At 56.2% G+C, this 22,624-nt stretch overlaps 1 protein-coding gene across 1 annotated transcript; it reads left to right on the top strand.

The window, feature by feature from the left end:
* Nucleotides 1-226: 226 nt before the first annotated feature.
* On the top strand, nt 227-21,744 carry LOC120923027 (oxysterol-binding protein-related protein 11-like; the record flags this gene model as incomplete). Its single annotated transcript, XM_040334889.1, is given in 8 exon segments — nt 227-428; nt 2,232-2,374; nt 6,652-6,792; nt 8,148-8,631; nt 10,599-10,785; nt 13,089-13,271; nt 17,937-18,090; nt 20,633-21,744. Coding segments are annotated over 8 exon segments (1,551 nt in total), but the record flags the coding sequence as incomplete, so codon positions are not given.
* Nucleotides 21,745-22,624: the final 880 nt, after the last annotated feature.

Raw genomic sequence — 22,624 nt, 5'->3', positions numbered from 1 at the left:
TTCCCTCTCTCGCGCCCTCCTTCCCCCCTTCCCTCTCTCGCGCCCTCCTTCCCTCTCTCGCGCCCTCCTTCCCCCTTCCCTCTCTCGCGCCCTCCCCCCCCTTCCCTCTCTCGCGCCCTCCCCCCCCCTTCCCTCTCTCGCGCCCTCCCCCCCCTTCCCTCTCTCGCGCCCTCCCCCCCCCTTCCCTCTCTCGCGCCCTCCCACTTCTCTTCTTCCTCCAATCCAGATGATGAGTCGGGCTGAGAGTCAGCAGAGGGACCTCATGCGTACCATTGAAGGTCTGCCACCTGGTGGCCAGTTGAGCGCTCTGGACCAGGACCTCCTCATGCTGAAAGCCACTTCCATGGCCACACTGAACTGCCTGAATGATTGTTTCCACATGCTGCACCAGCAACACACGGCCTTACAAAAGAGTACACTGCCAGTGGGTGAGTACAGCTTTCTATTCTCTATTCTCCCACATTTGGTAGACATTGGCGGGGGCACCTCCCACATTTGGTAGACATTGGCGGGGGCACCTCCCACATTTGGTAGACATTGGTGGGGGCACCTGCCCACATTTGGTAGACATTGGCGGGGGGGGGGGGGCACCTGCCCACATTTGGTAGACATTGGCGGGGGGGGCACCTGCCCACATTTGGTAGACATGGGTGGGGGGGGCACCTGCCCACATTTGGTAGACATTGGCGGGGGCACCTCCCACATTTGGTAGACATTGGCGGGGGCGGCACCTGCCCACATTTGGTAGACATTGGTGGGGGGCACCTGCCCACATTTGGTAGACATTGGTGGGGGGCACCTCCCACATTTGGTAGACATTGGTGGGGGCACCTCCCACATTTGGTAGACATTGGTGGGGGCACCTCCCACATTTGGTAGACATTGGTGGGGGCACCTCCCACATTTGGTAGACATTGGTAGGGGCACCTCCCACATTTGGTAGACATTGGTGGGGGCACCTCGCACATTTGGTAGACATTGGTGGGGGCACCTCGCACATTTGGTAGACATTGGCGGGGGCACCTGCCCACATTTGGTAGACATGCGTGGGGGGCACCTGTCCACATTTGGTAGACATGGGTGGGGGGGGCACCTGCCCACATCTGGTAGACATGGGTGGGGGGGCACCTGCCCACATCTGGTAGACATGGGTGGGGGGGGCACCTGCCCACATCTGGTAGACATGGGTGGGGGGGCACCTGCCCACATCTGGTAGACATGGGTGGGGGGGCACCTGCCCACATCTGGTAGACATGGGTGGGGGGGCACCTGCCCACATCTGGTAGACATGGGTGGGGGGGCACCTGCCCACATTTGGTAGCCATGGGTGAGGGCACCGCCCACATTTGGTAGCCATGGGTGAAGGCACCTCCCACATTTGGTATACATGGGTGGGGGCACATTCACATTGTTGGGGGCCACAGGATGTCCTTCCAGCTCAGGTAGGTGTGACGGTGTCCCCAGGCCTCGGGTCATGCTGTGTATATTATAACTTTTGCAGTCCTCCTCCTCGGTGTCCCAGCCGGTGTATCGGGTTACCAGACATGCGGCGGGGGTCTGCCGCTCCCCGTTATCAGTCCCTATTAATGAGTTGGCAGCGCGGTGCCCTTTCTGCATGAATAGTTAACAGGAGGGACTGCTATTTAGTCTGGGGGGGGGGCGCTCAGACACAAGAATGGCGGATGAATAATTGATGGCGGGAGCTTTCTTCTGCCTGGTTGATTAGTGGTGGTGTAAGGGGAGATCGGGACACAGGTGAGGCGGTCCGGGACACACCCGCACACACCTGGGCTCTGAGTTTGGTGAGAAGTCGGTACAGCTCGGTGTCACGCCAGACTTGGGGTCTCGGCACGCGCGTGCATTGTACGAATTCATGTTTTCTCTGCAGAATAACGAGAAGCTGCGTTCTCTCTGCGGTGTCGCTTTACACCGGCAGTGTCGGGTTCCCTTCACCTGGTCAGGTGATGCCGTCTCCCCTCCCCAGCCAATCGCAGGCAGCATACTGATTAGTGGGCGTGTCCTGCGAGAGGTGCTGCTTCCATAGATAACATTGTTCCCGTCTGCAGTCTTGTCAGTTCCTTCCCGCGCTCTCCTGGAACCCGCACTCCCCATGGGGGGTGCTTCCTCCCCCGCATTGTGTCTGGATTACGGTTACCCTCCAGAGGGCGGGGCCCCTCTGTGACACGCCCGGATTATGAGCGACTTTCACTGCAAATCTCCTTTTCATGCAGGTGTGACTGTCAACTGGCTGGAGCCAAAAATCCTGCTGAGCAACCACCTGGAGAATGGAGGAGGGGAGCACGGCTTCGGAGTGGAGGAGGGGCGAGAGCAGGACTTCCTGACTGAGCCGCAGGGGGAACCCCAGCTGGACAGGGTAAGAAACCGGAGCGCCCCCTGCAGTGCCCGCTTCACCATAAACTCAAATGTACTGAATGCCTGAGAGCCGCCCACTTGGGAGCGACTGTCCCAATATGTAAGCAAGCCGCCAATCCGCTATCGCCCGACTCCGACTCGGCATCCCATGCGAGTGTTACCTGGAGGGGGAGGGGGGTCTGCATGTAAATAGAAATGCCCGCTCCTCCAGACTGCCATCCACCCATCAAGGCATCTTTTTTTTTTAATTTGCATAGCTCCTCCCAAAAGCCTGCCCACTGCTCTTAAGGAGAACTAAGGCTTTAGGAAGCCATGATCAGCCCCTCCCACCCATGATCAGCCCCTCCCACCAGCCATGTATAGCCCCTCCCACCAGCCATGATCAGCCTGCATTGCATAGAAATCGCAGATGGACGTGCCGGCTGGTAGCTCGGACCTTCTGGTGATACAGGAGAGCACAGGCAAGCGGCGCGTGGGGGGGTGGGGGTGCCCTCCCGCTGTTTGCAATAACAGCCAATTAACTACTGAGCCTGTTATTACAATAAAGCTGATCGTTTGCTCTAAAGAACGGTACCAGGGTGATGCCTGCAGCTGCAGATCCCCCCCGCTACAACCCCTTGAAGCAACATCGGTAATGTCGGCCTAGTTTGTGACCGATACAGATTTTAAATAGAAAATGCTGATATCGGCGGCCTTACCGATAATCGGCCGATCCCTGGCATTTTTCTTCCACTTTTCTTCTGCATTTTTAACTAAACAACTGATCGGTGTGAAAGGGCCGTTAACCACTTAAGACCCGGACCAAAATGCAGGTAAAGGACCTGGCCCCTTTTTTGCGAATTCGGCACTGCGTCGCTTTAACTGACAATTGCGCGGTCGTGCGACGTGGCTCCCAAACAAAATTGGCGTCCTTTTTTTCCCCACAAATAGAGCTTTCTTTTGGTGGTATTTGATCACCTCTGCGGTTTTATTTTTTGCGCTATAAACAAAAATAGAGCGACCGTTTTGAAAAAAATTAATATTTTTTACTTTTTGCTCTAATACATATCCCCCAAAAAAATATATAAAAAAAAAACGTTTTTTTCCTCAGTTTAGGCCGATACGTATTCTTCTACATATTTTTGGTAAAAAAAAATCGCAATAAGCGTTTATCGATTGGTTTGCGCAAAATTTATAGCGTTTACAAAATAGGTGATAGTTTTGTTGCATTTTTATTAATATTTTTTTTTTTTTTACTACTAATGGCGGCGATCAGCGTTTTTTTTTTTTTTTCCCCTTTCTTTTTTTTCGTGACTGCGACATTATGGCGGACACTTCGGACACCTTTGACACATTTTTGGGACCATTGTCATTTTCACAGCAAAAAGTGCTATAAAAATGCACTGATTACTGTGAAAATGACAATTGCAGTTTGGGAGTTAACCACTAGGGGGGGCTGAAGGGGTTAAGTGTGACCTCATATGTGTTTCTAACTGTAGGGGGGGTGTGGCTGTAGGTGTGACGTCAGTGATCGTCTTTCCCTATAACAGGGAACACACGATCAATGACGGCGCCACAGTGAAGAACGGGGAAGGTGTGTTTACACACAGCTCTCCCCGTTCTTCAGCTCCGGGGACCGATCGCAGGACTCCAGTGGCGATCGGGTCCGTGGTCACGGACGCGCGACCGGGCATTTAACAATCACATACAGGTACGTGATTGTGCCCAGCCGTGCCATTCTGCCGACGTATATCGGCGTTAGGCAGTCCTTAAGTGGTTAAAGCACCTGTGCAAGATAAAGGGTAAACATGGCCTGTTGGGGGTACTGGAGGACAGAGTTGGGAACCACTGGTCTAGCTAACAGGTGCCAAGCTTGAGTGCAGCCCCATCGGAGCCTTTGCACCCCATGTGAATGGGTTTGACCTTCAGGTGTGATCCAGGGAATTAAGTCCAGCTCCTCACTGACGCATGTTGCAGTTCATCCAATGAGGAGTGAAAAACTGGCACAAAAAAAACATTTAGGCAATCCAGAATAGATTCTACTACCCCCGACATTTGTGGTGATATCACATTTGTTTGTACCGAGAGTAAGGCTCCATTCACACCTAGGCGTTTTTACGCCTGTATCGCGACGCGCACAAACGCCAGAGGGACGAAAAGTAATGAAAGGCAATGGGGATGGTTCACATCTGAACGCCTGTAGCCTGTAGCCTGTAGCTCAAAAAAGTTCCGGACCCTTTTTTGTCGCTCCTTGCGCGCGATATGCGTGTATTTGAGCGTTTTTTTTTACATTGAAGTCAATGTAAAACGCCTGATACGCGCGTATTGCGCGTAAACACGCGCTTGTACAAGCGTTTTGACGCCTGTGTTGCTGAAATCCCAGCAAGAGGAATAAAAAAATCCTAGGAGAGCAACAAGTGATGTCAGGGATGATCATTTTTCTTATTGGCTAATATGGAAAAAGACAAAGTACAAAAACGTCGAACGCCACTGTGCGAAAACGCGCGCATATACACGTGACAAAAACGTCGGTAAAAATCGCCTATAAAAACGCCTGTACGCCCTACGCCTAGGTGTGAATGGAGCCTAAGAAAAAGAATCGGTATTGTGCATTTTGCTTCCTACCAAAAACTGATTGTGACCTTTGACCCACAACATTAACCTGACAATGATACAAAGTATTCTGTTCACTGATCAGTGTAATAGACAATCACCGGCTATCACAGCAGTCATGTGATAGAGAGACGGTTCCCCCTGGTGAACGCTGACCGCATGTATACGGAGCCTCAGTGACGCTGCGAATATGTGCGAGTTCCGCGTAAACGGGTTAAAACAATAATAAAAATAAATAAACCTTAAAACCTCAGGATTGGGACAAATCCGTCTGTGTAAAGTCCATCGGCACTACTTGTATCAGAAGAGCTCTCCTCGTGGTGGAGTCCCAATGGGCGACCATTTCTGATCTCATACTCAGGATTTATGGAGTGACTGATAATTCTGCCGGATGTGAAGGGGTTAATCTGCGAGTGAATATAAAGCGGGACTATTTCTGTAACTGGTCTGACCTGATGAGTGTGAGGATCAGTTCTGTGTACATGTCCCGGCCTCACCCAACCCGCATGGTGGGAGGCGACACGGTCTGTGGTGAGACGTCACACCCAACATCACAGACCGGTCCCGGGCATCACTGTGACATCACTGTGACATCACTGTGTGTTCTGCCAGTCCACCAAAATAGAACATGAACAATAGAGGATAAATGTGTGAATTGTTCTTTGTAGTCGGCCCCGTGCATTCTGCTCTGCTTGGTCACCTTCACCTGTGTCTGCCACCTCCTTTCTTTTCTCTTTCTCCTCCTCTCTCGCTCGTCTCCTCTATTCTCCTTCTCTCTTCTCTCCTCTTCTTTTTATTTTTCTCTTCTCCTTCTTCTTCTCCTTATCTCTCTCTCTTCTCTTTATTTTTTTATCTTCTTTTCTTGTATCCTTCTTCTCTTCTTCTTCTCCATTCTCTACTCACTATTCCTCTTCTCTGCTCTCTTCTTCTCTTCTTCTCCTCTTCTCCTCTCCCCTTCTCCTCTTCTCCTCTCCCCTTCTCCTCTTCTCCTCTCCCCTTCTCTTCTCCTCTCTCTCCTTTTTCTCCCCTTTCTCTCCTCTTCCCAGTCTTTTTCCTTTTCTCTCCTCTCCCCCATTCATTATTTTTCTCTCCTCTCCCCCATTCATTATTTTTCTCTCCTCTCCCCCATTCATTATTTTTCTCTCATCCCCCCTCTTTCATTCTTTCTCCCCCACTCATTCATTCGCTCTCTCTCGCTCTCTCTCTCTCGTTCTCTCACTCACACACACACACACACACACACACACACCTTTCTTCACCCCTTCGCTCTCTTTCTCTCTCTCCCCCCCATCCCTCCTTAGCCCCCAATCTTTGCTCCTTATCTTTCTGTCTCCCTCTTTTCTCTTTTTATCCTGCTTCTTCTCTTCTCTTTTGCCTCCTCACCCCTTCTATTTCCCCTCCCATCACTTTCTCTGCCCTTCAATAACCTTCCCCTGTCTCTTTCACCTTCTCTCCCCCCCCCCCCCCTTCTTCCTCCCCCCCACCAAATATACCCTTATCTCTCTCCCCCCCCCTCCCCTCCCCATTTCTTTATCCCTCCTTCCCCGATCTCTCTTTTTCTCTTTCTCCCATTTGTCTCTCACTTCTTCTCTCCTCATCCTGTCCACTCCACTTCCTCACCCTTGTTCTCGGATATTCTGCCTACATTGCAGAGTGTAGTTCATTCTTCTTTCTTCTCTTGTGCAGGAAGTTGAAGACATAAACTCGGAGGATGAGTTGGAGGACTCCTGTGAGGTGGCAGAGGATGATCTGGGGGCGGTGGAGGAACAACGCAGTGTCATCCTTCACCTCCTGTCCCAGCTGAAGCTGGGGATGGATCTGACACGGGTGAGCAGAGAGCGCGAGGGGAATTTCATGGTGGTGTATAGTGTTGTGTTTTTATAACAAGGGATTGGCGGAACAATAGGAGGAGATTGTAATAGGTTCAGTTCTGGTCATATGACTGTCCCCAAAAGATATTTACTCCAATCACTACAACGGACCTTTCCAAGTCAGATGTTTGTAAAATCAGAAGGGGCCTACAGGGGGAGGTGTAAAAGGAGGAGCCTGCAGGGGGCGGGGTGTAAAAGGAGGAGGAGCATGCAGGGGGGAGGCGGTGTAAAACCCAGAGGAGCCTGCGAGGTGTGGGGGGTCCATGTAAAACCCGGAGGAGCCTGCGGGGGGCGCTGTGAAACAAGGAGGCACCTGCGGGGGGCGGTGTAAAACCGGGAGGAGCATACATGGGTGTGGTGTAAAACCGGAAGGAGCCTCCGGGTGAGCCATGTGAAACCGGGAGGCGCCTCCGGGTGAGCCATGTGAAACCGGGAGGAACCTCCGGGCGGGCCATGTGAAACGGGGAGGAACCTCCGGGCGGGCCATGTGAAACGGGGAGGAACCTCCGGGCGGGCCATGTGAAACGGGGAGGAACCTCCGGGCGGGCCATGTGAAACGGGGAGGAACCTCCGGGCGGGCCGTGTGAAACCGGGAGGAACCTCCGGGCGGGCCGTGTGAAACCGGGAGGAACCTCCGGGCGGGCCGTGTGAAACCGGGAGGAACCTCCGGGCGGGCCGTGTGAAACCGGGAGGAACCTCCGGGCGGGCCGTGTGAAACCGGGAGGAACCTCCGGGCGGGCCGTGTGAAACCGGGAGGAACCTCCGGGCGGGCCGTGTGAAACCGGGAGGAACCTCCGGGCGGGCCGTGTGAAACCGGGAGGAACCTCCGGGCGGGCCGTGTGAAACCGGGAGGAACCTCCGGGCGGGCCGTGTGAAACCGGGAGGAACCTCCGGGCGGGCCGTGTGAAACCGGGAGGAACCTCCGGGCGGGCCGTGTGAAACCGGGAGGAACCTCCGGGCGGGCCGTGTGAAACCGGGAGGAACCTCCGGGCGGGCCGTGTGAAACCGGGAGGAACCTCCGGGCGGGCCGTGTGAAACCGGGAGGAACCTCCGGGCGGGCCGTGTGAACCCGGGAGGAGCCTCCGGGCGGGCCGTGTGAATGCAGGAGGTGCCTACAGGGGGCAGTGGTGGTGTGAAAACAGGAGGAACCTATGGGGGGAGGGCAGCAATTTCCCCTCTCTATCGCTCCTACTAGAAAGTCTTGTTGGTGAGAGTTTATAACGATGTGCCTTGGTAAGAGAGGCGCTCTGATATTTCTGTGTAATACGTTCACATTGCCGACATTGATCGTTGTTTTTCCCGCGTTTTCAGGTTGTTCTTCCCACCTTTATTCTGGAAAAGCGATCGTTACTGGAGATGTACGCCGACTTCCTGTCCCACCCAGACCTCTTCCTGTCCATCGGGGCGGGTCTGACCCCGGAGGAGAGGATGGTGAGATTTGTGGAGTATTACCTCACCTCCTTTCACGAAGGTCGGAAAGGCGCTCTGGCCAAGAAGCCGTATAACCCCATTATTGGGGAGACCTTCCACTGCTCCTGGAAGGTCCCCAGCGATTCTCTCCAGACCCCCAAACCTTCAGAGACGCCCGAAGTGAACTCGTCATCTCAGGAGGAGACCGGAAGCGAGAACAAGGACTTCTATACGGTCAGGTTTGTGGCTGAGCAGGTCTCCCACCACCCTCCCGTCTCCGGCTTCTACGCCGAGTGCCCTGAGCGCAACATGTGCGTCAACACACACGTCTGGACCAAGAGCAAGTTCATGGGGATGTCCATCGGGGTGACCATGATCGGAGAAGGTGAGACTCTTACACGGCTCCACCCATCATAATGTAACGATCTATGAAACCAAGGATGGGGATAACGCAACACTCCCAAGATTCACACATCGCCCCTGATTGGTGGGAGCTGCTGTTCTGACTCGTGGTCTACTATTTCTGGGGCGGAGTATTCTCCCAAGCTTGTATATGTGCAGAGGGCACCCTATGGTTTCTTACACAGGCATTGTTCACTAATCAAGCCTCCCACCTTTACCCCAGGTACCCCCTGATGCTCCATATTACCCTAGGCACCGTACCCTCAGCCGAGGTGCATCCCCCCAATCTTAGTCCAGATGCGCCCACCCCATTCTTTGTCCATGTGCGCCCCCCACTGTTCTCAACCAGGCACCGCCCCCCCCCATATTCTCATCCCAGACATGAACGTACCCCCCGCCCCCAGGTACTGCACCCCCTATTCTCAGCTAAAGCAAGCCCCCCATCCTCGGCTGAAATGCGCCCCGTCATCAGCTGAGGCACGCCATCCTCAGCCGAGGCGCATCCCCCAATCTTAGTCCAGGCCCCCCCCCCCATTCTCAGTTCAAGAGAGACCACCCATGTCCTTGCTCCAGGTGCGGCCCCCCCCCCCCCCCCCCCCGTCAGCCCAGCCATGAACACAACCCCCCCCCCAAGGCACTGCACCCAGGGCCATCTTTTCCATTGGGCACGCTGGGCAGTTGCCCAGGGGCCCCGCTTGCCTTGGGGGCCCCACCGGCTGCCCAGCAACCCCAGTAAAAAATTGTGGAGAGTGACGGGTTAGAACTGCCCATGCCCAGTTTGCGGATATCACAGAGAAGATCCGGTCCTCCACGAGTGTGGGAGGTTGCTGATGTAAGGGGGGAGTGAAAGCAAAAATGTAAGGGAGCACTGATATAAAGGTTCCCCCTCCTATATTAGTGACCCCCCTTACCTTAGTGTATTTACTCTACGGAAAGTGGTCTCTGGTCACCAGAGTGCCCCCCCACATCAGAGTTCCCCTTTACATCAGAGTCTGCAGGATTCCCCCTTACAATGCAAGGGGGAACTCAGTCTGCGGACCCTGATGTAAGTGGGAAAGAGAAAGCAGTGGACTCTGATATAAGGTGGTCTCTGGTCACCATAGCCTCCCTCCACATCAGAATTACCCCCTTAGATCATGATCTGCATCGTTCCCCCTATACATAAGAGTTCCCTTTCACTGTAAGGGGGAATCCTGCAGACTCTAATGTAAGAGGAAACTCTGTGCTGGCTGGGTTATAGTAGCCTGACCTTCATGTCAATGAAGACATTTTTTTTTTACTTTTGCTAATAGCACTAGCTATGTGTTTATAGTTTAAATACTGACATTTGCATGGTTCGGCACTGAAAACTGTAATTTTAGGTACTTTTTTTGCAGTGGCAGTAAAAAATGTGGTTCTGCCAGTAAATTTCATGATTTTTGTCAGTAAATTCTCGTGCGTGATTGTGTAGACAGGGCCCCAGTGCACTGTATTGCCCGGGGGCCTATAATGCTCTTAAGATGACACTGACTGCACCCCCCATCAGCTGAGGCACGCCTCCTCAGCCGAGGCGCATTCCCCTTCCTCAGCTAAAGCACGCCCCCCATTTTCGGCTGAAGCGTGCCCCCATCATCAGCTGAGGCACAATTCCCACCTGTCTTCATTTGAGGCTCGCTGCCTCCGTTCCCCCCCCCCCCTCCCTGTCCTTAGCCCAGGCACGCGCAACAACCCCCCCGCCCCCCATCTCAGCCCAGGCACGCCCTCCTCGTCGTCCCCAGCCCAGGTGCGATGCCCATGCCCCACCCGTTCTCATTCACATTTAGACTTTTACATATTCCAGTGTAGTTGGCATCTCCTTTGTGGTCAGGTTTAGACCCAGCTAGATAGTTACAAATCATCATGGGGGGCGGGTTCTTCATATAGGAGGGCATCATATGCATTGATGTATTAATCCCGTTCTCGTCCTCCCAGGCGTCCTCCACCTGCTGGACCATGATGAAGAGTACACCTTCACCCTGCCTTGTGCCTACGCCCGCTCCATCCTCACCGTACCCTGGGTGGAGCTGGGCGGGAAGGTGAACGTCAACTGCGCCAAGACTGGTTACTCGGCGACCATCACCTTCCACACCAAACCGTTCTATGGAGGCAAACTTCACAGGTACCGAAAAGTCATTACAGATAGGCACTGATTGGCATCTGTGGGCACTAATTGGTATCTGTGATGGGCACTGACAGGTGTTACTGATGGCTACTGATTGGCATCTTATGGGCACTAATTAGCATGTGAGATTGGCACCTTTGATGGGGGGGCTGTGCTGATTATCAGTGCAGACCCCCCTTCAGGAGAGCCGCCGATCGTCTCTCTTCTGCTCGCATCTTGTCAGTGAAAACGAAGGATTCCCGGCACTTCCTGGTTACCGCTGTGAGATTGGTCACAGCTGATCACATGGCTTAAGAGCCTACGTCATAGGCTCTTTACCACCGATCGCCCCTCTGTGCGCCATATCCTGCTGGACTGTAATCAGACACCGTAGAGAATAAAATAATGGCAGTGCCAATTTGTCACATGTCACATGATATTACTACAAAGGTCTAGAAAACGCAACTTCAATTTTAGTAAAAAAAAGTCCGCTAAAGTTTTTTTTTTTTTTAGGGGGCACAAAAACGCAATAAATTACCCAAAATCAGGGTTTGACAAATTTGCTTGGAATCTAGGAGCCAGCTAAAAAAGTTAGGAGCCAGAAAACGCACCGCGTCCCACCGAGCTTGCGCACAGAAGCGAACACATACGTGAGCAGCGCCCGCATATGTAAACGAGAGCAATAATTCTAGCCCTAGACCTCCTCTGTAACTCAAAGCATGCAACCTGTAGAATTTTTTAAACGTCGCCTATGAAGATTTTAAAGGGTAAAAGTTTGTCGGCATTCCACGAGCGGACGCAATTTTGAAGCGTGACATGTTGGGTATCAATTTACTCGGCGTAACATTATCTTTCATAATATTAAAAAAAATGGGGATAACTTTACTGTTGTCTTATTTTTTAATTAAAAAAAGTGTAATTTTTTTCCTAAAAAAGTGCGCTTGTAAGACCGCTGCGCAAATACGGCGTGACAGAAAGTATTGCAACGATCGCCATTTTATTCTCTAGGGTGTTAGGATAAAATATATATATAATGTTTGGGGGTTCTAATTAGAGGGAAGAAGATGGCAGTGAAAAATAGTGAAAAATTACATTGGAATTGCTGTTTAACTTGTAATGCTTAACTTGTAATACCAACGGCCACCACCAGAATTTTCTACAACTAAAGAAAAAAAAAAAAGAGCATAGGGGACTTTGTCCCCTGTGTAACGATTTCTTCGGTGACAGGTTTTCTTTAATGAAATAATCCGGGGTCTGAAATGTCTCCCCCCTTGGCTCACTCGGCACCCGGTATGCCAGTCCCGGGCCCGCAGATGGGCAAGTGGAGCCCGGTATACACAGCGGAGGTGGGGGAAAGGCGGTGCTCACGGGTGCGTGGAAGCATTTCACAGAAGGTTGCCCACTCCTTTCCTCCCCAACCTGACTGGCCCCGCCCCTTTCACTTATTGGGGGGCAACTGTGGAAGCTGAGCATCCCATGGGGGGCAACTGTGGAAGCTGGGCATGCCATGGGGGGGGCAACTGTGGAGGCTGGGCATGCCATGGGGGGGGCAACTGTGGAGGCTGGGCATGCCATGGGGGGGGCAACTGTGGAGGCTGGGCATGCCATGGGGGGGCAACTGTGGAGGCTGGGCGTGCCATGGGGGGGCAACTGTGGAGGCTGGGCATGCCATGGGGGGGGGGCAACTGTGGAGGCTGGGCATGGCATGGGGGGGGCAACTGTGGAGGCTGGGCGTGCCATGGGGGGGGCAACTGTGGAGGCTGGGCGTGCCATGGGGGGGGCAACTGTGGAGGCTGGGCGTGCCATGGGGGGGGCAACTGTGGAGGCTGGGCGTGCCATGGGGGGGCAACTGTGGAGGCTGGGCGTGCCATGGGGGGGCAACTGTGGAGGCTGGGCGTGCCATGGGGGGGCAACTGTGGAGGCTGGGCGTGCCATGGGGGGGCAACTGTGGAGGCTGGGCATGCCATGGGGGGGCAACTGTGGAGGCTGGGCATGCCATGGTGGTGTTACCTTTGCAAATAGAATCTGCCTTGGACCGCCCACTCCTCCAGACAGACAGCCACCCATCAAGACGGTGCTTAACTCCTCCCAAAGGCCAGCCCACTTGGGTGGAAGATTCTTTGGGAGTACTGAAGCAGGGTGCTCTGATGTTATCAGGATACTAATGTAGAGTACCTTGCCAGCCCCTCCCACCAGCCATGATCTGTTGCTTTGCCTAGAGAAGCACAGAGACTCAGTGATGATCTAAAATAAAGTATGTCATGAAAATGGAAAGGTTTCTGAGCTCCCCAGACAAATAATGAGATTTGTGTTTCCCGCAGGGTGACGGGCGAGGTGAAGCACAATGCCACCAACACCGTGGTGTGTAAGATTCAGGGCGAGTGGAACAGCATCTTGGAGTTCACCTACAGCAACGGGGAGACCAAATCTGTGGACCTGATGAAGCTTCCGGTGACCAGGAAGAGGGTCCGACCCGTGGAGAAGCAGGGGCTGTTCGAGTCCAGGTGAGAGGGGGGGCTAGTGTGTTCAGTGTGATCCCTTCCTGAGTGGTAAAGTGAACCTGTCATGTGTCTTGGCTCGCAGCCCTTTGTAGTGCCGGCATCAATAAATGGTGGACTGCGGTCTGGATCCGGAACAAGACCCTGTCCCATCCGGACCTGCTGTCGCGCCATTTCGGAGCTGCTTTTTTTTCTCCTCTGCCCTGTCATTCTCAAGGCAGAGCGGAGAGCGATGGGCAGAGGGCGGGAGGCGGAATAATGATGAGCGGAGGGTCAGGGGGCAGAAGAGCAAGGGGCAGGAGAGCGATGGGCGGGAGACGGGATGGCAGCAGAGAGATGGGCGGAGGGCGGGAGGCAGTAGAGCAATGAGCGGGAGGTGGGATGGCGATGAGCAGAGAGACGGGATGGCAATGAGCGGAGGGCCGGGAGGCAGGAGAGCGGAGGGCCGGGAGACGGGATGGCAATGAGCGGAGGGCCGGGAGACGGGATGGCAATGAGCGGAGGGCCGGGAGACGGGATGGCAATGAGCGGAGGGCCGGGAGACGGGATGGCAATGAGCGGAGGGCCGGGAGGCAGGAGAGCGGAGGGCCGGGAGACGGGATGGCAATGAGCGGAGGGCCGGGAGACGGGATGGCAATGAGCGGAGTGCCGGGAGACGGGATGAGCGGAGGGCCGGGAGACAGGATGGCAATGAGCAGAGTGCCGGTAGACGGGATGAGAGGCGGGCCGGGAGACGGGATGGCAATGAGCGGAGTGCCGGGAGACGGGATGAGCGGAGGGCCGGGAGACAGGATGGCAATGAGCAGAGTGCCGGTAGACGGGATGAGAGGCGGGCCGGGAGACGGGATGGCAATGAGCGGCGGGCCGGGAGACGGGATGGCAATGAGCGGAGGGCCGGGAGGCGGGATAGCAATGAGCGGAGGGCCGGGAGATGGGATGGCAATGAGCGGCGGGCCGGGAGACGGGATGGCAATGAGCGGAGTGCCGGTAGACGGGATGAGAGGCGGGCCGGGAGACGGGATGGCAATGAGCAGAGTGCCGGTAGACGGGATGAGAGGCGGGCCGGGAGACGGGATGGCAATGAGCGGCGGGCCGGGAGACGGGATGGCAATGAGCGGCGGGCCGGGAGACGGGATGGCAATGAGCGGCGGGCCGGGAGACGGGATGGCAATGAGCGGCGGGCCGGGAGACGGGATGGCAATGAGCGGCGGGCCGGGAGACGGGATGGCAATGAGCGGCGGGCCGGGAGACGGGATGGCAATGAGCGGAGGGCCGGGAGACGGGATGGCAATGAGCGGAGGGCCGGGAGACGGGATGAGCGGAGGACCGGGAGACAGGATGGCAATGAGCGGAGTGCCGGTAGACGGGATGAGCGGAGGGCCGGGAGACGGAATAGCAATGATCGGAGGGCCGGGAGATGGGATGGCAATGAGCGGAGGGCCTGGAGACGGGATGAAAGGAGGGCCTGGAGACGGGATGAGCGGAGGGCCGGGAGACGGGATGAGCGGAGGGCCGGGATGAGCGGAGGGCCGGGAGACGGGATGAGCGGAGGGCCGGGAGACGGGATGAGCGGAGGGCCGGGAGACGGGATGAGCGGAGGGCCGGGAGACGGGATGAGCGGAGGGCCGGGAGACGGAATGGCAATGAGCGGAGGGCGGAAAGACGGTAGGGCAATGAGCGGAGGGCCGGGAGGCAGGAGAGCGATGGGCGGGAGACCGGATATCAATGAGCGGAGGGCCGGGAGACCGGATATCAATGAGCGGAGGACCGGATATCAATGAGCGGAGGGCCAGGAGACCGGATATCAATGAGCGGAGGGCCGGGAGACCGGATATCAATGAGCGTAGGGCCGGGAGACCGGATATCAATGAGCGGAGGGCCGGGAGACCGGATATCAATGAGCGGAGGGCCGGGAGACCGGATATCAATGAGCGGAGGGCCGGGAGACGGGATATCAATGAGCGGAGGGCCGGGAGACGGGATATCAATGAGCGGAGGGCCGGGAGACCGGATATCAATGAGCGGAGGGCCGGGAGACGGGATAGCAATGAGCGGAGGGCCGGGAGACCGGATATCAATGAGCGGAGGGCCGGGAGACGGGATAGCAATGAGCGGAGGGCCGGGAGACTGGATATCAATGAGCGGAGGGCCGGGAGACCGGATAGCAATGAGCGGAGGGCCGGGAGACCGGATATCAATGAGCGGAGGGCCGGGAGACCGGATATCAATGGGCGGAGGGCCGGGAGACGGGATAGCAATGAGCGGAGGGCCGGGAGACTGGATATCAATGAGCGGAGGGCCGGGAGACGGGATAGCAATGAGCGGAGGGCCGGGAGACGGGATAGCAATGAGCGGAGGGCCGGGAGACCGGATATCAATGAGCGGAGGGCCGGGAGACTGGATAGCAATGAGCGGAGGGCCGGGAGACCGGATATCAATGAGCGGAGGGCCGGGAGACCGGATATCAATGAGCGGAGGGCCGGGAGACCGGATATCAATGAGCGGAGGGCCGGGAGACGGGATAGCAATGAGCGGAGGGCCGGGAGACCGGATATCAATGGGCGGAGGGCCGGGAGACCGGATAGCAATGAGCGGAGGGCCGGGAGACGGGATAGCAATCGGCAGAGGACCGGGAGGCAGGAGAGCAATGAGCAGAGGGTGGGAGACGGGATAGCAGTGATGGGAGGGCGATGGGTGGGAGACGAGAGGGCGAGAGACGGGATGGCGATGAGCGGAGGGCCGCGAGGTGGGAGAGCAATGAGTGGAGGGCCGGGAGGCACAGCAGCATTGGATGAAGGGCGTGGGCTGCAGTCCTAGCAACCAATTACCAGCTTGTTAATATTAAAAGTAGGGTTGTCCCGATACCCCAAATGCAGCCATGTCCCCCACATATGCAGCCATGTCCCCCACATATGCAGCCATGTCCCCCCCCCCATATGCAGCCATGCCCCCCCCATATGCAGCCATGTCCCCCCCCCCCCCTATATGCAGCCATGTCCCCCCCCCCCTATATGCAGCCATGTCCCCCCCCCTATATGCAGCCATGTCCGTCCCCCCCCCTATATGCAGCCATGTCCCCCCCCCATATGCAGCCATGTCCCCGTCCCCCCCATATGCAGCCATGTCCCCCACATATGCAGCCATGTCCCCCACATATGCAGCCATGTCCCCCACATATGCAGCCATGTCCCCCCCCCCCCCATATGCAGCCATGCCCCCCCCATATGCAGCCATGTCCCCCCCCCCCTATATGCAGCCATGTCCCCCCCCCCTATATGCAGCCATGTCCCCGTCCCCCCCATATGCAGCCATGTCCCCGTCCCCCCCATATGCAGCCATGTCGTCCCCCCCATATGCACCCATGTCCGTCCCCCCCATATGCAGCCATGTCCCCCCCCCCCCCATATGCAGCCATGTCGTCTCCCCCCCCCCCCCCATATGCAGCCATGTCGTCCCCCATATGCAGCCATGTCGTCGCTTTCATTTGAATAGCTGTAGTCTTTCGCACCGCGCTGCGTATAGACACTCCCCCTTGCTCGGGATTGGACAGTTCACCCGAGCAAGGGGGAGTGTCTATACGCAGCGCGGTGGGAAACACTACAGCTATTCAAATGAAAGCTGTAATGTGCCCCGCCCGTATTAACCAAGTGGCGGCGGGGTGCGGCGTAGCGTTGGCGGCGGCGGGGGGGGGGGAAGTATTCTATTTAGGTATCGGGGGCATTTGCGGGAGTACAAGTACTCCCGCAAATACTCGGAATTGGTCCCGATACTAGTATCGGTATCGGGACAACCCTAATTAAAAGTGAACCCCGACTGCTCCTGCCCCTTCATCCAGTGCTGCTGTGCCTTCCGCCCGTTGCTCTCCTGCCTCCCGACCTCCGCCCGTTGCTCTCCTGCCTCCCGACCTCCGCCCGTTGCTCTCCTGCCTCCCGACCTCCGCCCGTTGCTCTCCTGCCTCCCGACCTCCGCCCGTTGCTCTCCTTCCTCCCGACCTCCGCCCGTTGCTCTCCTGCCTCCCGACCTCCGCCCGTTGCTCTCCTGCCTCCCGACCTCCGCCCGTTGCTCTCCTGCCTCCCGACCTCCGCCCGTTGCTCTCCTGCCTCCCGACCTCCGCCCGTTGCTCTCCTGCCTCCCCGACCTCCGCCCGTTGCTCTCCTGCCTCCCCGACCTCCGCCCGTTGCTCTCCTGCCTCCCGACCTCCGCCCGTTGCTCTCCTGCCTCCCGACCTCCGCCCGTTGCTCTCCTGCCTCCCCGACCTCCGCCCGTTGCTCTCCTGCCTCCCGCCCTCCGCCCGTTGCTCTCCTGCCTCCCGCCCTCCGCCCGTTGCTCTCCTGCCTCCCGCCCTCTGATAAATTGCTATCCTGCCCCGCGCTCTCCACTCTGTGTAATGGAGGGCAAGTTGTGTGGGGGTAAATGTAAAGGGGGGGGCGGGCAATATGAAGAGGGGCAAGTACTGGTGGGTAGGGGAGATGTGCTGTGAAGGGGGACGGGAGATGTGCTGTGTGATGGAGATCTTTCATGTATCTGTTCTACTGGATTTTCTGTCCATTTGGTGCTGAACTGTCACCTGAAATTCTTTGTTGTGTTCAATTCTCTCTGCACGTGACCTCTCCTCTTCCTCCTCCTCCTCCTCCTCCTCCTCCTCCTCCTCCTCCTTTCGGATATGTGAAGGCGGCTGTGGTCGCACGTTACGGAGTCCCTGATGGCAAAAAACATCGAGGAAGCAACAGAACACAAGAGGGCGCTAGAGGAGCGTCAGAGAGCGGAGGAGCGACATCGGGCGGAGACTGAGACTCCATGGATGACCAAATATTTCTCAAAAGAGGTACACAGGAAATGTAACAATGTAACAATGTATAGCTAAGAATCCACTGACTTGGAGGACCTGTACTGTAGACGTTGTGCCCCCAAAAAAATAATCTTCTCCTCATTACTGACTTACCACGCCTTGTCCTGGACTGTATTTTTGTGTGGGGGCAGCCATCTTAGTAGAGGCGTGGCTTTTTGCTTTCTAAAGCAAAACTCCACCCAAAGAGGGAAGTTCCACTTCAAGGCCTCCTCCCCCCTCCTCTTTCAAAAATTTGGCATTTTTGGGGAGGCAGGGGGGGAGCGGGTACCTGATTTTGACAAGTATCGGCTGTGACCGCCTAGGCAATCGGAGCAGAACTTCCCCCATCCTGGCAGTGTTCTGGGACACGTCACAGGTCCTAGAAGACTGCTGTGACCATTCACAATACGCGCCTCCCGTATGCGCAGTGGGCACCCAGGCTGTGAGGCCACAAGCTGCCCACGGTTAAGATGTCGGTGCCAGGAACCTGAAGGCTACTGAAGAACTAGCACAGGGTGAGGACAACGCTGGATTGTGGGACAGGTGAGAGGCTGTTTATTAAAAGTCAACAGTTACTTTCTTAAATTTTTACTCAAAACTGGAGCCCCTATTTAAATCAGAGCTGACCCCCCTTCCCCTCCCCTATGGCTGGTGGAGGAAGCACAGATCCTCAGAATGAAAGGAGCAGGGAGATCCTTGCACTGTAGATCCTCAGGTACAGCTTCCCCTCCAGCAAGGAGGACAGAGATCAGCACAGTAGTGACGTCAACAACTCCAAGCAGTGCCTTAGATGATCTCAGCAATGAGGATACATAAATGCCTCGGCACAGATGATATAGAAGACAGACGGTTGGGTTTCAGGTTGGAGTTTAGATGTACTAGGTGGACAATATTGTCTTAGGCTCAGTGTTTCCTATAAGACAGCAAATCTTCACTTTTAGAGATCACTTTAATACATCTTTGTGTTGTGAAATCTTGTCATGTGATAAAGATATCTTGGTGTAAATGTCACCTTTTATTGAGCTCAGTTGCTCTCGGAGTTCCAGTGTGAGCTCTGCACAGGACAGGGGTGTACCCGGGAAGCTCAGATTTCCCCCCCCCCATACAGGACAGGGGGGGTACCCGAGAAGGTCAGATTCCCATACAGGTCAGAGGTGTACCCGGGAAGCTTAGACCCCCCCCCCCCCCATACAGGTCAGAGGGGTACCCGGGAAGGTCAGGACTCCCATACAGGTCAGGGGTGTACCCGGGAGGCTCAGATTCCCCCCCCCCCCCATACAGGACAGGGGGGGTACCCGAGAAGGTCAGATTCCCATACAGGTCAGAGGTGTACCCGGGAAGCTTAGATTCCCCCCCCCCCCTATACAGGACAGAGGGGTACCCGGGGAAGGTCGGATCTCTCTATACAGGACAGAGGGGGTACCCGGGAGGCTCAGATCCCCCCCCCCCATACAGGTCAGAGGGGGTACCCGAGAAGGTCAGGACTCCCATACAGGTCAGAGGTGTACCCAGGAAGCTCAGATTCCCCCCCCCCCCCTATACAGGACAGAGGGGGTACCCGGGAAGGTCTGGATCCCCCTATACAGGACAGAGGGGTACCCGGGAAGGTTGGATCCCCCTATACAGGACAGAGGGGTACCCGGGAAGGTTGGATCCCCCTATACAGGACAGAGGGGTACCCGGGAAGGTTGGATCCTCCCATACAGGACAGAGGGGTACCCGGGAAGGTTACCTCCCCCTATACAGGACAAAGAGGTACCTGGGGAAGGTTGGATCCCCCTATACAGGACAGAGGGGTACCCGGGAAGGTTGGATCCCCCTATACAGGACAGAGGGGTACCCGGGAAGGTCGGATCCCCCCTATACAGGACAGAGGGGTACCCGGGAAGGTTGGATCCCCCTATACAGGACAGAGGGGTACCCGGGAAGGTTGGATCCCCCTATACACAGGACAGAGGGGTACCCGGGAAGGTTGGATCCCCCTATACAGGACGGAGGGGTACCCGGGAAGGTTGGATCCCCCTATACAGGACGGAGGGGTACCCGGGAAGGCAGGATCCCCCTATACAGGACAGAGGGGTACCCGGGAAGGCAGGATCCCCCTATACAGGACAGAGGGGTACCCGGGAAGGCAGGATCCCCCTATACAGGACAGAGGGGTACCCGGGAAGGTCGGATCCCCCCTATACAGGACAGAGGGGTACCCGGGAAGGTCGGACCCCCCCCCCCCTATACAGGACAGAGGGGTACCCGGGAAGGTCAGGTTCCCCCTATACAGGACAGAGGGGTACCCAGGAAGGTCAGATCCCCCCTATACACGACAGAGGGGTACCCGGGGAAGGTTGGATCCCCCTATACAGGACAGAGGGGTACCCGGGAAGGTCAGATCCCCCCTATACAGGACAGAGGGGTACCCGGGAAGGTTGGATCCCCCTATACAGGACAGAGGGGTACCCGGGAAGGTGGGATCCCCCTATACAGGCCTTTTAGTTGATTTGATCCTGCCACAATATAACGACGGGTTTCTGTTTCCTGGCAGGGTGACGGTTGGATCTATAACAAATCGCTGTGGAAATCCTCCGTTTCCGGCCTGTAAGGTCACGCCGAGCCCTTCTGGATGGACAAAGTGCCCAGAGAACAAATCCTGGTTATGAGCTCTGCCATTGGGTGTGCAGAAGGGGGCAGTCCTCGCCGCGGATGGGAGCGGTGTCACCCTTTAACTCTACCTGTATAAATGTATCTTATCCTGGGACCCCCAGGTCCGCGCTGACGCCCCCCCCCCTGTGACCCCGCCTCTCATGCAGTATTCATTGTGATTTTCCCCGTCGCTGGCCTGCCGAGGGAAGGATAAGAAGGCGACACCAAAGCCCGCAAGGACGACCCCCCTCCCCCCGCGGTTGGCGGCTCGGCAGGAAATGGGTTGCAGCTGCAGATGGGAGCCGAATGTTCCGGACGGGACGAACTGACAATCTGCTTTTTGTTTTTGACAGTTACATCACGCTGGCTTACCCCTCCCCTCCCCCACACACACGGTGCCTGCGGACCCTCCAGCAGGGAAAGGGTGCGCTATGGACACGCCGAACGCCGCTAACTTTTCCTTTTTTAAATTGCAATTCTGCAAAAGTGATTTGATGCGAATGGCAGAGCATCGCGGGGGGGGAGGGGAAGACCCAATCTGATTAACCCCTTTCCCTGCCGCGTCCCGGCTCACTTCCTGTCTGATGGCGGGACCACAACGCGGATCCTGACGGAGGTCACCTGACAGGAAGTAAAGACTGAGATCTCATTCTGACCGCACACATCTCAATCAGGTAACGTCAGATCTCCGCTCCAGTAACGTTTTTGTATTGCTGGCGGCGGTGACGCGCGGCGCTCGGCGCGCTCTCTCTCTCTTGTACAGGATCTATAAATGTCCCATGCGTGGTGCCTTAATCTTTCTGAATGCCGTCTTCCAATCAGTGTGAATAAACTGCGGCTGTGTCTGTTCTTACTGTGGTGATATGGTAACGCCGCCGCAGCCTACAGCCCCTCCCACTTAGCATCTAATGTGGGCGCAGGGGGCGGGGTGTCCAGCGCACATGCTGGGATCTGCACTGATGAGACTTGTACCGTGTGCTGCAGGGAGAATGGAAAATAAAATGTAAATTGTCACCCGAGTGTCACTCGTATATCACTGCGCCGCAACGGGGGGAGGGGCGGGGACACGAGAATCATGGCGATCAGTCTACCTACAATCCTTCTGCTCATAACAAACATTGTTATCCAGCCCCAGTTCCCGCCCTTTCACCCCTCAGATCAAGTTCCCGCCCTTTCACCCCTCAGATCAGCCCCAGTTCCCACCCCTTCGCCCCTCAGATCAGCTCAAGTTCCCACCCCTCAGATCAGCTCCAGTTTCGGCCCCTTCACCCCTCAGATCAGCCCCAGTTCCTTCACCCCTCAGATCAGTCCAAGTTCCCGCCCCCTTCCGCCCTAATTCAGCTCAAGTTCCTGCCCTTTCACCCCTCAGATCAGCCCCAGTTCCTACCCCTCAGATCAGCCCCAGTTCCTGTCCCTTCACCCCTCAGATCAGCCCCAGTTCCTGTCCCTTCACCCCTCGGATCAGCCCCAGTTCCTGTCCCTTCACCCCTCAGATCAGCCCCAGTTCCTTCACCCCTCAGATCAGCCCCAGTTCCTTCACCCCTCAGATCAGCACCAGTTCCTTCACCCCTCAGATCAGCTCCAGTTCCTTCACCCCTCAGATCAGCACCAGTTCCTTCACCCCTCAGATCAGCACCAGTTCCTTCACCCCTCAGATCAGCTCAAGTTCCTTCACCCCTCAGATCAGCTCAAGTTCCTTCACCCCTCAGATCAGCTCCAGTTCCTTCACCCCTCAGATCAGCCCCAGTTCCCACCCCTCAGATCAGCTCAAGTTCCTGCCCCCTCACCCCTATCAGCCCTTGTTCCTGCCCCTTCACCCCTCATAGCCCCAGTTCCTGCCCCCTTCACTCCTCGGATCGGCCCCAGTTCCTGCCCCCTTCACTCCTCGGATCGG

Source organism: Rana temporaria, unplaced genomic scaffold (assembly GCF_905171775.1).
Source record: "Rana temporaria unplaced genomic scaffold, aRanTem1.1, whole genome shotgun sequence".
Classification (NCBI taxonomy): Eukaryota; Metazoa; Chordata; class Amphibia; order Anura; family Ranidae; genus Rana; species Rana temporaria.
This window is presented reverse-complemented; position numbering and strand designations above follow the sequence as displayed.